The sequence below is a fragment of the Aythya ferina genome (assembly GCF_964211825.1).
Source record: "Aythya ferina genome assembly, chromosome: 1".
In the NCBI taxonomy this organism is placed as follows: Eukaryota; Metazoa; Chordata; class Aves; order Anseriformes; family Anatidae; genus Aythya; species Aythya ferina.
Genome location: NC_140296.1, coordinates 200782288 through 200795586, shown reverse-complemented (window position 1 = coordinate 200795586; position 13299 = coordinate 200782288). Strand labels below are relative to the sequence as shown.

The 13299-nt window shown below is 41.1% G+C and overlaps 2 protein-coding genes across 16 annotated transcripts in view; one reads left to right on the top strand and one right to left on the bottom strand.

Annotated features, from left to right (window-relative positions):
• Positions 1-238: 238 nt before the first annotated feature.
• NUDT5 (nudix hydrolase 5) lies at positions 239-12941 on the bottom strand. 12 transcript variants are annotated; one of them, XM_084517906.1, is made up of 11 exons: positions 12838-12930; positions 11737-11830; positions 10952-11024; positions 8810-8918; positions 5430-5497; positions 4228-4280; positions 3448-3555; positions 2824-2919; positions 2314-2415; positions 1147-1200; positions 239-586 (listed from the first exon to the last, which is right to left on the bottom strand). In XM_084517906.1, exons 4-11 carry the CDS (start codon positions 8870-8872, stop codon positions 477-479), a joined length of 654 nt encoding a protein of 217 aa, XP_084374032.1. In that variant the 5' UTR covers positions 8873-8918; positions 10952-11024; positions 11737-11830; positions 12838-12930; the 3' UTR covers positions 239-476. The 12 variants fall into 12 exon arrangements, with proteins under 12 accessions (XP_084374032.1, XP_084374028.1, XP_084374026.1 ...); XM_084517902.1 differs by lacking the exon at positions 11737-11830 and adding an exon at positions 1873-1916 and having other exon boundaries at positions 8810-8899; positions 12838-12919; XM_084517900.1 differs by having other exon boundaries at positions 8810-8915; positions 12838-12899.
• The window catches only part of CDC123 (cell division cycle 123), a gene marked incomplete at its 5' end in the record, with an annotated part of 34839 nt that continues 34442 nt past the window's right edge, over positions 12903-13299 (top strand). For all 4 annotated transcript variants that reach the window (XM_084517840.1, XM_084517841.1, XM_084517842.1 and 1 more), the window contains one exon: positions 12903-13132. In XM_084517840.1, the coding sequence (XP_084373966.1) occupies positions 12903-13132 (230 nt within the window). The remainder of the gene's footprint in view (positions 13133-13299) is intronic.

Genomic DNA, 13299 nt, shown 5'->3' with positions numbered 1-13299 from the left:
CCTGAAACTGTCTTTCAAACGCTGTCATTGGAGTGTGCACGGTGTGTCCTTGTGCAGCTGCTGCTGCTCCTAGTGCAGAAAATCACCTATGGTTATTTAAATGGTGCTGCCTGTGCATGTGGACAAAAGCACAATGCGCTCTTCCTCATTTCGAATGGGTGTTGCCACCACACCAACTATAGTTAAGCATCTTCCTTCCCCTGAGATACAGAGATATATTATGAAATGAAGCAAGACATTTTGAAAATTAAACAGTGTTTTTATTATGATTATTCTCTAAAGGTTTGATCGATTAAGCAGTTAGGAAAAATACTTCTTGTCAGTTACATAATTCCAGATAAAAATATCAGGATTATTCCAACAAACATTTTTTTTTCGATTCTGGACATAAAGTAAAGGGCCTTTATTACAAGAACAGGTATGTTCTAAGCCATCTAGACTGGACAATTTTCAACTACATTTGTTGTTGTGGAATTTTAGAACTTCATGAAAGGAACTTGGAGCGGTTTCTCTGTTGCACGCTTCAGGGCCAGTGCATAAGTATATACCCTGGCATCCACTGCAATGTGCTCTTCTGCTACTAGCTCTGGGAGAGGGGAAAAAAATGAGATGCCGTTAAGACTTTCCATCTCCATAAATCTCCAAGTTAATTACTAAAATGAAGATGTGCTTAGGCAGATGATAGGACAAGGGAGATGGCTTTAAACTAAAAGAAGAGAGGTTTAGGTTAGCTACAAGGAGGAAATTCTTCACTCTGAGGGCGGTGAGGCCCTGGCCCAGGCTGTCCAGAGGAGCTGTGGCTGCCCCATCCCTGGCAGTGCCCAAGGCCAGGCTGGATGGGGCTTTGGGCAGCCTGGGCTGCTGGGAGGTGTCCCTGCCCATGGCAGGGGGTGGCACTGGGGGGGCTTTGAGGTCCTTTCTGACCCAAACCATTCTGGGATTCTAACTACAGCATTCTAGAATTAAATTCTTCAGGCTAATGCCTAAGACTCTCAGTAATTCTGTCATATGGCCACGTCTCCTGCAGTTTTTTTTTTTAAGATACAGAACTGTGGGATGAGAAATGTCAGGGAGAGTTATGAGAAGAGATACTACGGGTTTCTTGAAGCTCATATTAGTGCTTTTAATGTGTCAGAAAGCTCTTACCATCAATTCTTTGCAGTAAGTCATTCTTCGGAAGTGAAATAACTTCCACGTATTCTAGAAGAGAAAATGTTAAACACCTCTAAATCAATGGACAGTAGAGGAAGTCTGTCTCAGTGTTCTATTTCCTAAGGCCTACAGGAGGAAACAAACTGGCTTAATGCTCATCACCACCTAGCAGTTGTGAACCTTTGAGTATCATAAAAAGGCTCATTATATAAGGGAAGGCAGTGACTGGGGTCATTAAAAACAGATTTGGCTAAACAAAGGTGGGAAAAAGGTGGTAGCTATGGAGGGTGAGAACCTCTCAAAAGGAGACTTGCCCCCTTCTGAGAAGGGAAAAATATCATATTGTTGAAGTGGACTCCTGTCTGACCTAACTGGTACAGAAAGGGATTTTAGATGCATTTGAAGAGCACGCTACCTAAAGAATAAAGGTTTGCTAGTGGTTAATTTGTATTGGCCTACACCTGCCCAGCGTGTCTAAATTAGTTGCATTTGGGGGGTACTTGAATTAATTATAGCTGTTGTGGATTCACTAATTTGTATTTCTTGAGATACCAGTGCAATGCTTGAATGCCACTGATGTGATAACAGCCCACCGGAATTTTCATGTCTAGGCAGAGTCAGTCTCATGTATGTTTGATTAGGGTCAGCAGATTAACCAAGTCCAAACAAAAAACATAAACTGACACTTTCTAAGTAAAACACAGAAAGATCACACTTGACCTTAAATGTCACTGGGAGCACATTATGTAACATACCTCCATCATCTGTAAGAAACAAAACAAAAAAGCAAGTTAAGGGTTTTGAAATATATTAAAGTTCACAACTAAAAAAGCAGTTATGATACCTGACTGTGAATGACACCATACTTACTTCCAGATCAAGCCACAGCTAAGGAAAATTGAAGTTCACAAGTGCTTATGGCACTCACTGAAGTTTACCACCTGAATTTCTCATTTTGGGTATGCCAGTACCTGACACCTAACAGCTATGAGTTTAGCAAACAAACATGGTTCTGCTCCTCTAGACTACAGCATGGGATTTGAAGGATTTATTTACAGTCTAAACCAGCAGGGAGGGAAGAGAAGAACACAGTGGTAGGTGTAGTTCCTATGAAGTTTTGTTATCGTGTAAGAACTCCTATATAAATGGTAGAAAACTCACCAAGTTTCTGCTTAGGTCTTGTATTCTCAGCCTCATCTCCATTAATGGTGACGCTCACAATGTGCGTTGTGCTGTTTGACAAACCTGGGTCCAAGCAGAGAGCTGCAGACAAGCAAACAGGTTCATTTTTCAAAAGCAGAGGTCAGGCACCTTGCCATTTCACAAAAACTTCCCCAGCATGCAGTTATATCCAATCAAGAGTCAAGTTTTAATTATACCAACATTTACTTGAAACCACACATAAGTTGCATCACTAAGTCACAGATTTTGTGTGAAGTCACTTATTTAATAGCAAAGTTTTCTCGTATAGATGTCAGCCTTACTTTAGTCCTGTATGTTTAACAGGAGTCCAGCAACTGACTCACCAAGGACCAAAGTCTCAATGGTACAGCCATGTACTCTGCTAATCTGTGTAGATTTTTCTGGATAGGTATTTCCCTTTGGTTTAAAGCATGTATTTATCAGAAAGAATTAGCTTTGGGTGGGAAAGAAAAAGAAAAAAGCACTGACCTGGAGTACATTCAACGACTTCCCCCTTGTACCCCGTTTCTTCCTCCAACTCCCGCAATGCAGCACTTTCTGCAGTCTCGTTTTCCTCAATGAGGCCTGCAAGATAAATAATTATACAATAACAACTTCAAAATTAGCACGCATGTACCCACAACATCCATTCTGAGATCTAATGCGGCTTTACTAATGAGGTGAAACATCCTCATCACCCCATTTTACAGAGGAAGAAACTAAGGCATTAGGAAGGGTTCCAGTTCCTGGATTTAACGCTGCTGCTGCCCATACCTCCAGCTGATTCTCTCCAGCATCATGCCACCTTCCCAAAAGATGGTGTTAATATTCTCAGGAGGGAAAGAAGCCAAATGTTGTGGCTGTTAAAGAGTGGAGGGAAATGCAATATTGTCCTACCAGACTCCTTTTTTAAAATGTCTCTCATCTGCTAAAATGAACAATGTTCATTTTGTATTCTTCGTTACCAAGTATTCTTATTTTAGCAGCACACTGAGCTACAGAGACCACCGTGGATTTCTCAGAGCAATTTCATCACAACTGAAACCCCAAGGACATCTAGACACGCTTGACTATCAGCTTTATGTGACCTGTCTTAATGTTTCAACCACTTACCTGCAGGAAATTCTAAGCAGTAGCCGTTAATTGGAGGCCTGAACTGTTTCACCAGGACAATGCAATCGTAGTGGAGAGTTCTCTGTAGTACAGCTATCACCGCTACACCTACAGGCAGCAACAGAAAACAGAAGCACAAAATATCTGAGCATAACAAAGTGAGTATTTAGTGCTGGATCCAAAAAAGAACCTACGGACTGTAACACTGCATTAAAATGACAAACATTTGGATGCCTGCCCTGCAATCCTGAACTACCTAATATTATGCATGAGGAGAGGTAGAAGCCCCAAATGGGATCTCCAAAACACCCCAACAAATGATAGAGACATGTTCCAAGCAAGACTGAGCGTCAGCCCACCCGTAGCTTGGTGGGTGCTAGCACCTGCAGACAGTTTGGATGCCAAAGTATGGAACCTACGCTCCTTTCGTGGCTGAACTGTGTCCCTCTTTTGCCTGAAGAGTGTCTCTAGTCCCTAACAGCAGACCCAGTTCATCAGCCTGTGAGCTGCTCTGCATCACGGCATCCCTCACTGAAATTGTCCCATTGTTACAAAGGGAATATAATTATCTTGGGAAAACACTGCTACCAGTCAGTTCCTGATTCTTCAGCTCTCGAGCTGGGATCTCGCCAGAGCACACTTGCTCAGTGGTCTGGCGTATCCTGGGAGCCCTGCAGAGCTATTTGTGCATTCAGAACCATACTGTCTCGCAGTCTGCTCTGTGAGTTTATCAGAAATTTCACAAAAGCTACAAACAATCAAAGTCTTACATCATCTTACCATCGGCTGAAACTCCCTTTTTCCTGCCAGCACGCTTTACGGTTTCCCAAGTTCTGTTCAGCACAGAGAAAAGAACAAATTGATGCATTAAAAGGAACAATATCCATTTCTTTTAGGTTGTCTCCTACCATTGCTTTCATTTAGAAGCAAAATATGCCATCATTCAGTGAGGCTCTGTAGGAAAGCAGCTGGCCTTAGGCATCCCCCACTCTTGTTTTGGCTCCATAAGATGTCTGAGGTATAATTTTGTTTTGCCTACCTAAAGGAGAGAGCAAATAGGTACCTACTGATTGCTTGGGGTCACTAAAAACAAGGGAAAGGCATAAATGATTGTCACGGAACACACAAGTCATATAAAAGTCATCATGGAAAAAAGAAAAATAAAGCAATTTATGCATTAAACCTGCCAGATTTTGTTAGCTTTGAAAAAAGACTATCTGCATTCTATCTTTTATCTTGCTTTTGCATACCATTAATAATTTAAGTTATTGTGAACTCTCAGCTCTGTTTCTTGAGCAAAAGAAGCCTGTAGGCAAGGAAGACCAAAACTTCCCTCTTGATATAAGCAATGAAATGAACAAAATCTAAAAACCCATCAGCAATAATAATCCATTCACAAAAGCTCCAATCTTTGCTGTTTCTTAAAAGGATACTTTGCTGGTGAACAGGGAGAAAGCAAAATTTATGGAATCTAATACGTGAACAGGGGGAGGAGGAGGAATAAAGCTGTGTCACATCTAGATAAATGTGGCAAAACTAAAACATACAAAAGAATTGGACAGGTGTTACAATATACAAGAGGATGGTAACTTGTCAGTAGTATGAAGGTCCTGCACCTCCAACAGGGAAAAAGGAGCCCTTAGTGAGGAACCAGAAAAGTCAAAGGACGAACTCACTGATCATCACAGCTTATCTGCACTGCTACAACTTCCTTCTGCCTAGCATCTTTATGAGGAGGTGGAAATGCAAGGTAAAGCAAGGCCTAATGCACCCCAAAAGATTTAGGAGCCAAATTTGATCCCACATGCTAGCTAGAGAAGGATTTTTTTCTCTGAACAGTGCAAAACTATAAAGACATTGCACAATAGATTGTCTTTTGTTGAGTAATAGGTTTGTAGTGCTCCTATTCTCTCTAGCCTGTGGCTCATCCATATAACTGGGAACATGATAGGAATCCGAAAAGATTCCAGGAAAGCAATTACCTGGTTTTTCCATTGGGATCAGTATAAGTTGTTTCCTCAAGCTTCAACCATTTTCTTTCTACAATTACCTAAAAAAAAAAAAAAAAAGATTCTTTGTTAAATAAATTATAAGATTAATCTCAAATATATTTGGGTTTGGGGGGAGAGACAATATAACTTCATCTGAAATACTTTTGAAACAAAATCTCATTATCAGAATATACACAGGAACACTTAATGACTTCCTGTAGCTGGTAGGGAAAAAAACATTTCTGCCATGTTCTTGGATTGGAATAGAAAATAAGCCTGGTAAATTCCTTTAACTTGACTTTCATAACCAAGCTGCAATGAATTCATTAGGATTTAATTTAGGGAAAAGTCCCATCCCCTTCATCTTCTGAGAAGAACTTTGCAAAGGTCAAGTTTCTGCTTAAAATGAGGATCTTGTCTGCATAGAATTTAGCTATACTGGAGCTTTGAGAGGCCATTTATCAGAAAGCATGCCCTAACAGCTATACATGAAATAGCTAAGGTAAGACTGAAAACCAAACTATTTTGAAACTTTTTTTGGCCTTTATTATGGCCTCGAGTCACTGTTGTCTTCTGTAACTGAGAGCCCTTTTCAGATGCATGCATACCTGACCTTTTAGGATTTCTGAGAGCTACTGATTGAGTGCTCAGCATTATTAGAGCTTGTCTGTTCTGAGTGAAATGATTTTTTTTTGCCCTGTGATGTTTTCTTATCTTTTATGTAATTCCTTTAAAAGGGGAAAATGTGTGTTAAGCTTTCTGCTTATATTTTTTTTAGCATATCTTGTATTCTAAGCCTTACTAATTGTATAGGCAGACAAAAAGCTTGCCTCCAGAATTTTGTAACAAGTTGGCCGTAGGTCTGACCACAGAGATCGTGAATAATCGGCAAGATGAACAAATTGCTTTCTATTGTCCAATGAGACATACTGCTGAGTGCAATGTGGGCTGTACAAGAAAGGGGAAAAGAGGCTCTGAAAAAATTCCAAAACATGAAATTGTAGCAAAGAATGAAGTTCCAGAGGCTATTCATGGAACAAGCAAGTTACAATCCTCCAGTGCAGGACAAAGAGCAAATAGGACGTGAGTAGCCATGTGAATTGTGAACTTAAGCTGAGAGATTGACCAACTAAACCAACAAATATGTAGAAATGAACTGTAGTATGTGACACAGCTAAAACCAGAGTACAGAAGCACAAAATAGTTTTGGCTGGATGCAGAATGGAAACTGGAAGTGACACAGGTGTCCAGTAAAGTATAATGGAGCTGAGTAAACTCACATAGTCCTTAATCTGTGTTCTTCAGAACAATTATTTGGATATTGACATATCAATAACACTTCTGTGGTTGTAAATATGGCCATACATACATGGAGAGAGTTTTGGCATTTGTTTTGGAAAGCATATTTCCAGGTAGTAGGAACTGAAGAGGAGAGCTATGTACTCTCAAAAGGGCTTTCTAACGGATTCGTGGTCATGAAACCAGCAGGAAGTTTATGATATCTGCTACAAGAAATAATTCCACCTGGTATCATTCAGATATATTTTAAATAGCTTTGTATTCAGTCCTAGGTCACTGCAGAATGAGAATACAGGAAGACCTAAAAGAGATGAACATCACGTCCCACTGGTTGTCCAAGGAGAAGAACCTACATGCTTCAGTTGAAGAAACAAGCACAGCCAAATGTTTGTGTTAATGAATTTTTAAAATGCTGCAGAGAACACAAAGGGCTAGGCTATTGGTTGTAGTTTGTTGTAGTGTTCAACAGAACTGGCAGATCACTACCACTGTTGCCAAGTTATTGTTTGCTGAGCAGAAATGGTAAAATGGATGAAAAACAGGAAAACATCAGGTGCCAGGAGTCCTAGAGGAAAAAGAACTCACTACTCTGTAAGAGATTTGACCTACACAAACTCCAAAAAGACAACAGAAGGACAAAATATAGATTTTAGGCATACAAAACAGTGCCAAAGTGTCTTGTTTTTTATCCAGTATCCTTAAGTACAGCTTTTGGCCTCTACTGTAATTAAAAAGTACTCTAGGCCACGGAGCTTAAATATGTACAATGGAAGTGAGGTGAAAGCCTTGCTGCTAATTGCCTACAGGGTGAGAAAACTGAAAGCTGCCAGGTTTCCTTGAAAGTAAAATAAAGTTTTATTGTCACCCACCTTGTCAGGTGCACAACTAAAATCTCTTGGAAGTTGGCTTAGAAACATAATTCTTGCCTTGCAGAACATCTTACTTAGGGCCCAATGGCACTTTTCAGGGTGTGTTCTACTAACCATACTCAGTTTTAGAACAAGCAATTTTTATGACTTGATCTATTACTTTGCTGGGCAAATACCAGATGTTTTTGCTCACAGTAGCCTGACTGGGGGTTCCCAGAAGCAGGAAGAAGAAAGTAAGATCAGCAGCTACATTCATGGAAGAAGATTCTCCAACATCAAGCCACACAGGTGCTGAAGGCCAAAACACTTTCAAGGTAAGGGTGACTGGCAGACACATGGTACACATTCTCCTCATTTATGCCCAGAAAATGACTGAAAAGGCTAAATTGCTCAGAAGATGCAAGAACTAGTTAAAATTTTCTGACACTGAAGAGCGCAATATTACAAAGGAGAAAACCTAAGAGGTATGACGAAGAAAAAGAACATAAAATTCAAGTATTACCTGGAAAAAAAAACACCACCACCACCACCAACAAAAAAGCACACCATGTTCTAAGGTCTAATAAAACTCGTAGTTTCAATTAAGGTGAAAATGCTCCTAAAAAGCATCCAGAAGTGCCTCAGAATTCCATTCTGAAGACCTGATATTTTCTGATTCTGTAAAGATAAAATGCAACTACAGTGTTTTTGACAAATCTTACTGCCTCCTTACTAGCACCTTTAGAACAGTGATCACCTAAATTCAAATCCCTCCAGAAAACATCAGAGAAGGTCAAATCCTAAACGTTAAGGCAACTCTTAGAGGTTCATCTTCAAGGAACAGACGTTTTCACAATCTACCCATTTCTAAAGTCTCTGAGAGAAATCCATGTTATTTCTTAATATTAAAAACAGCCTGAACAGACAGTACAACAAACAGCTATAAAATTAGGAAAAGAAGCAGAAGCTTAAAAAAACTGAGCACTGGTTTCTCTCCCTCTCCTTGCTAATTTGTAAGATTGTTTCACAAAAAGAATTACATATTCCTCATCCACGTCACCTTCTTTAAACTCTTTGACCATCAGGAAGAAGTGCTCTGCCTGAACAGATTTTACAAACCTACAGCATCTGTAATATTTCTTATTCTGCACCCACAAACATTCTGACCTGTCTCAGCTAGTTGTTATTTAGCAATAAAATGTGTCAAAACAAAACATGCTATACCTCTTCTTTAAGGACGAATTGCCTAGCAGTTTTCGGAACTTCTGTGGATGTCTCAGTTGCCATTTTCAGGAATGTCAGGCTTTTCCCCTCCTGTGCAAAGTCCAGACTACTATGAAACAAAGTCAATATTTGCTTTCAGAGTAAAGTTAAAAGGTTCATTGCTGCATTCAAAATTAACAAATCAAGCTTGCCAGAGAAAGTTAACAGCATGTGATGGCAAGTGCAATTCACATTTTCAGCTCTACCGGATGGTTTCGAAGGAAGTCTGGGTCAAATCCCAGACTTACGTAGTTGGTAACAGTCCTATCAACTGTGGAGTAGCTGTGCTGGCTGAAGGTACCCTCCTTACCCGTTCAAAGGTCAGGCACACACAGAAGCAAAGTTGATCCATTTAGCAGAATTGTTTCATCCTGCTCAGTGAAGTGTCAGGGCAGCATTGGCACGACAAGTCTAAGCACTCCACTGTCAAAGTGGAAAAAAAACTTACACCAGAAGGACTTTCAGGAGTAAAAGTTGCACATTGTTGAGAAAGGATCAGAACCAGAACCTACATACATCACAGATACGTACATAAATGACTCAATTCTTCCCCCAAAACCTCCAAGGTCAAAATGTCACCCATGTGTTGCAAGTCGAGGTGGCACGTGGAGTTAGCGTGATCCAAGCACGTCAGTCTCCCTTACTAGGAACGGCGTGGCCAACACCATGCAAAAGGCAGCGGGATGTGCCCAAAGCAAGGCTCTGCCTCAGCCCTGTCTCATTGCTGAGGTGTGCAGGCACTTCCAGCACAGAAACTGTTATTCCAGGGAAGCTCATCTTTGATATTATGTTGCCGTACTGAAGTCCTGAAAATTATTTTGAAGTAAAAAGAGCACCAAGAGGCAACTCAGTTTAGATGCCAGGAGAAACAAAGTATCTCGGAGATCTCTGTTATTCTCAAGAGTTCATTTAAGGTTGTAATCTTTCCATGAAGTCAACAGGAACCTTTCCCTTGACTCCAACTATAGTTTAATAAGGATTCTCTAGCAACAAACACTATCTTCTGTGAGTGCTCACCTCTGTCACACCCAATTTTAGCACTTTCATTCTTACTTTATCCTTCTGTGATAAAATCTACAGCACGTTTGTGAAACATACACAAGCATGGAGCTCTATCAGCTTTCTAACATATAAGATTTGTATTTAATTTCACGAGGTAGTTCAGAGAACTAGACATTACACGCTATGTCTGGTTATCAGAAGGATTACAACTAATGTACATAAATCCATTTCCTCAGGAAGTACAAAGGACAGGCTCCTTCTTAAATCTTAAGACAGTCTTGTTGGATGAAGTACACTGTAGTGGTTGTCAAAGTTTCAATTTGTCTTTGTCTTCAATTTGTCAACTTGCAAAGGAACTCTCACTTACTAAATCCAGTTCTGTCATTTCAAAAATACATTATATACATATATATATATATATTTTAATCCTAAAATTACATTATATTATCCTTTCTAAAGGCAATGATGCTTCATCTTAAAATTATGTAGTTTTATTGCCTACATTACCACTACTATGAAAAACTGTTCTAGGACCTTACTTGCTTATGTTACGTTTATCCCAAATTAGTTCAGTTAGTGTTACCCATTTGTTCTGAAGCCAACTCAAATCCTCCTCACTTAGGATTTAAGAGATGTGACTGGCAAACAGTCACAGTATCTTGCTGTGAGTCTAACATACAATATTAAGCTTTCCACCAAACTCATGCAAAAGAATCACAGCCCAGCATACTGGTTTGAAAAGGCTCCTGGTCATCCATGAGAAACAGTCAAGCTAGGCTCTGTGTGATGCCCTAAATATCCAGCTTCAAAAATATAGAAAACTTACATACTTATCTACAAGAAATGCACCTCCAATGTTTGGAAAGAATTATAAGCTTTCTGATTGACAATATATACATATCAAAGACAGGAGATAGCAAACGGTGTTGATCTTAAACTTTTTTTAGGACTGGATTCCTCTTTTAGTCCCATTCCATTGATCATCATAACCCTTCTACATTAACTGTATCTGTGTATCACTCTCAAACAGATTACCACAGTTGTTCTCAAAATGTCATATACAACTTTATTAATGCTTTGTATAACAGTATTAATACTTACCCACATCAATTACAAATACACCCTAGGAGCTCATCTCATGCCAGAAGCTCTTTTCAACAGAACTTGCTCTCTCCTGCAGTGACAGATTCAAGGATGATTTGTGACTAAAATTACAAGGAATTATTGAAGATGGCTTCAGTTTGAAATAGCACGAATATGTGCACTAAGTGAAAATGAGACTCATCCATCTCGGGTTCTGTACTGAAGATCTTCTCCACTAGTGGGTGCAATAACACTATATATAAGCGACATTTTAAAAAGTTCTACCAAAAAAATATTTTTTTTCCAAATTCAACTGACTGTGTAGAATCGAAAATTTCTGCAGTTACAAAGCTGAAATACCACTTGGCTAATTGAAGGCTTCAGGTCTAGTATCTCACATTAGTCAAAGCTGCTCAGACAAAGGCAACACAGCTCCTATGTCACTAACATTAGTGGCAACTGACAATTAAATCTACAGCTGCAAGGTAAAGCTCTGTGTTAGGTTTCAGAACAGAAACCTCACAGCCCTTGGACAGGAAGGTTTTCTCATACATCTACCACTGGATCATTTGAGTCAAAAAACATAAAGCTGCTGGCACAGTAGCCAGGAACCTGATTACGTGACTTCCACTTACATGAAGTCCGTGAATTTAAATACTTAATAATTATTAGTAGAACTTTAAGAATACATCAAAATGTCCACATTTACTAGCCTTCTTAGTGTGAATCAACACTATTTGAACTATAAATTTGTCGTGGTTCCGCGTTATAGAAAAAAAAAAAAAAGGTTGTCCCACTTCTACCTTCTCTGATGACTTTCATGGTTAGTATCCCTGGACACTGCTGGCAAATTGTGCTACTCGTTCCATTTGTCTCATGTATGGCTCAAATTGCAACCTAAAAAAGTCATACAGTCTATAAAAGGTATAACTTTATGGCCATTGCTTATTCTTTTATTGAGTGGTTTCCTTAGAAGGGAATATCCAACCTTCTGACATCAGTTCCTACATTATCCTTCCCGAAAGTTAAGATCTAAAACCAAGTGGGGCCAGTGAATGAGCTTACAGAGCCAGGCGTTAAGTTAACCTCTTCAAGTCACAATAGATGGATTAGCTTTTCTAAACCTCTTTTCAGAGGGAATTATCTGATCCAAGCTACACATCCCAAATGACTCCAACCGGATTTAAAAGAAGCTCAGCAACAGTGTCCCAAGGCAAGATTAAGCTCAAACAAGAGACAGGATCCCTTCCACATAATGTGCAAAAGGGGCACTGGCGGGTGTTTTATGCACAATTTATCCAGCAAAGTGCTAAGACACGTGCTCAAAGCACACATCGCTGAAGTTTGGGAAGACTTTTATTCACCGGCTTGTCACCAGGTTGCACTGAAGTTCGTCTGTATTTCAGCAACACGAATCGTGCACCAAAATCAACTGATTAGAAGTTAAGAGGAGGGGAAAAGGGAAGGAAAACATTCCATTTTTGTCCTTATTTCAGCAGTATGGACGACCCACTCACTCAGAAGTGAATAGAATACGGAGAAGTAACTGGTTCCTGCCACGTAGAAGAGACGAAAAGAAAAAAGGGAAGAGAAGGACAGCTTTGTGCAAGCAGAAGAGGGTTAGCAGCACCCGTGTGTTGCTGCCAGCCTCCCCTGAGGGGCAGAGGAGGGTGAATTAAAATCATAAGGATCAGAGGAAATAGGGGAACATGGAACTGAGCACGGAGAGCACCGAGCGGGACCGAGGAAGGGCTCGAAGGCAGAGCAGAACCGGAGGGCTTAAAAAAAACACCCACATTTCCGTGGGTAATTCCGCGGCTCCCGGCGAAATACTTAAGGAAAGGGATGAAAGGGCGTCTGGACGCCGTCCCCAGCGGGTGACCCCGCAGAAAAACCCCACGTACGAGCTGTGCCCGGCGGCAGGAGGGGAGCCGGGGAACCGGGGCCACGGCCGGGTGGCGCTGACGAGATGGCGGCGGCTGAGGCGGGGCCGGGCCGGGTGCGCCGCCGATGCCGGCCCGGGCGGCTCCGGGAACGGAGGGGAGGTTCCGGGCGGAAAGGGAGCTTTTTGGGGAGAAAAGGGGCCGAAACGGGTCGGGCAGTGCCTTGCCGGACTGAGGGGAGGATGAAGAAGGAGCAGGTAGCGCACTGCTGTTTCTCCGTGTGGTACCCGCTGTTCAGGACCGTCACCATCCGTAGGTGCGTGGGGTCGGGGGAGCCCCTGTGGGGCGGCGTGGGAGGGGGGTGTGGGGCGGTGTGTAGGGCGATATGTGGGGCGATGTGAGGGGTAGTGTGGGTTTGGAGGCTGGGGGAGCCTCTGTGAGGCTGGCTGTGGCCCTGTGGGTTAGGTTGAGAGCTTGGTTAGG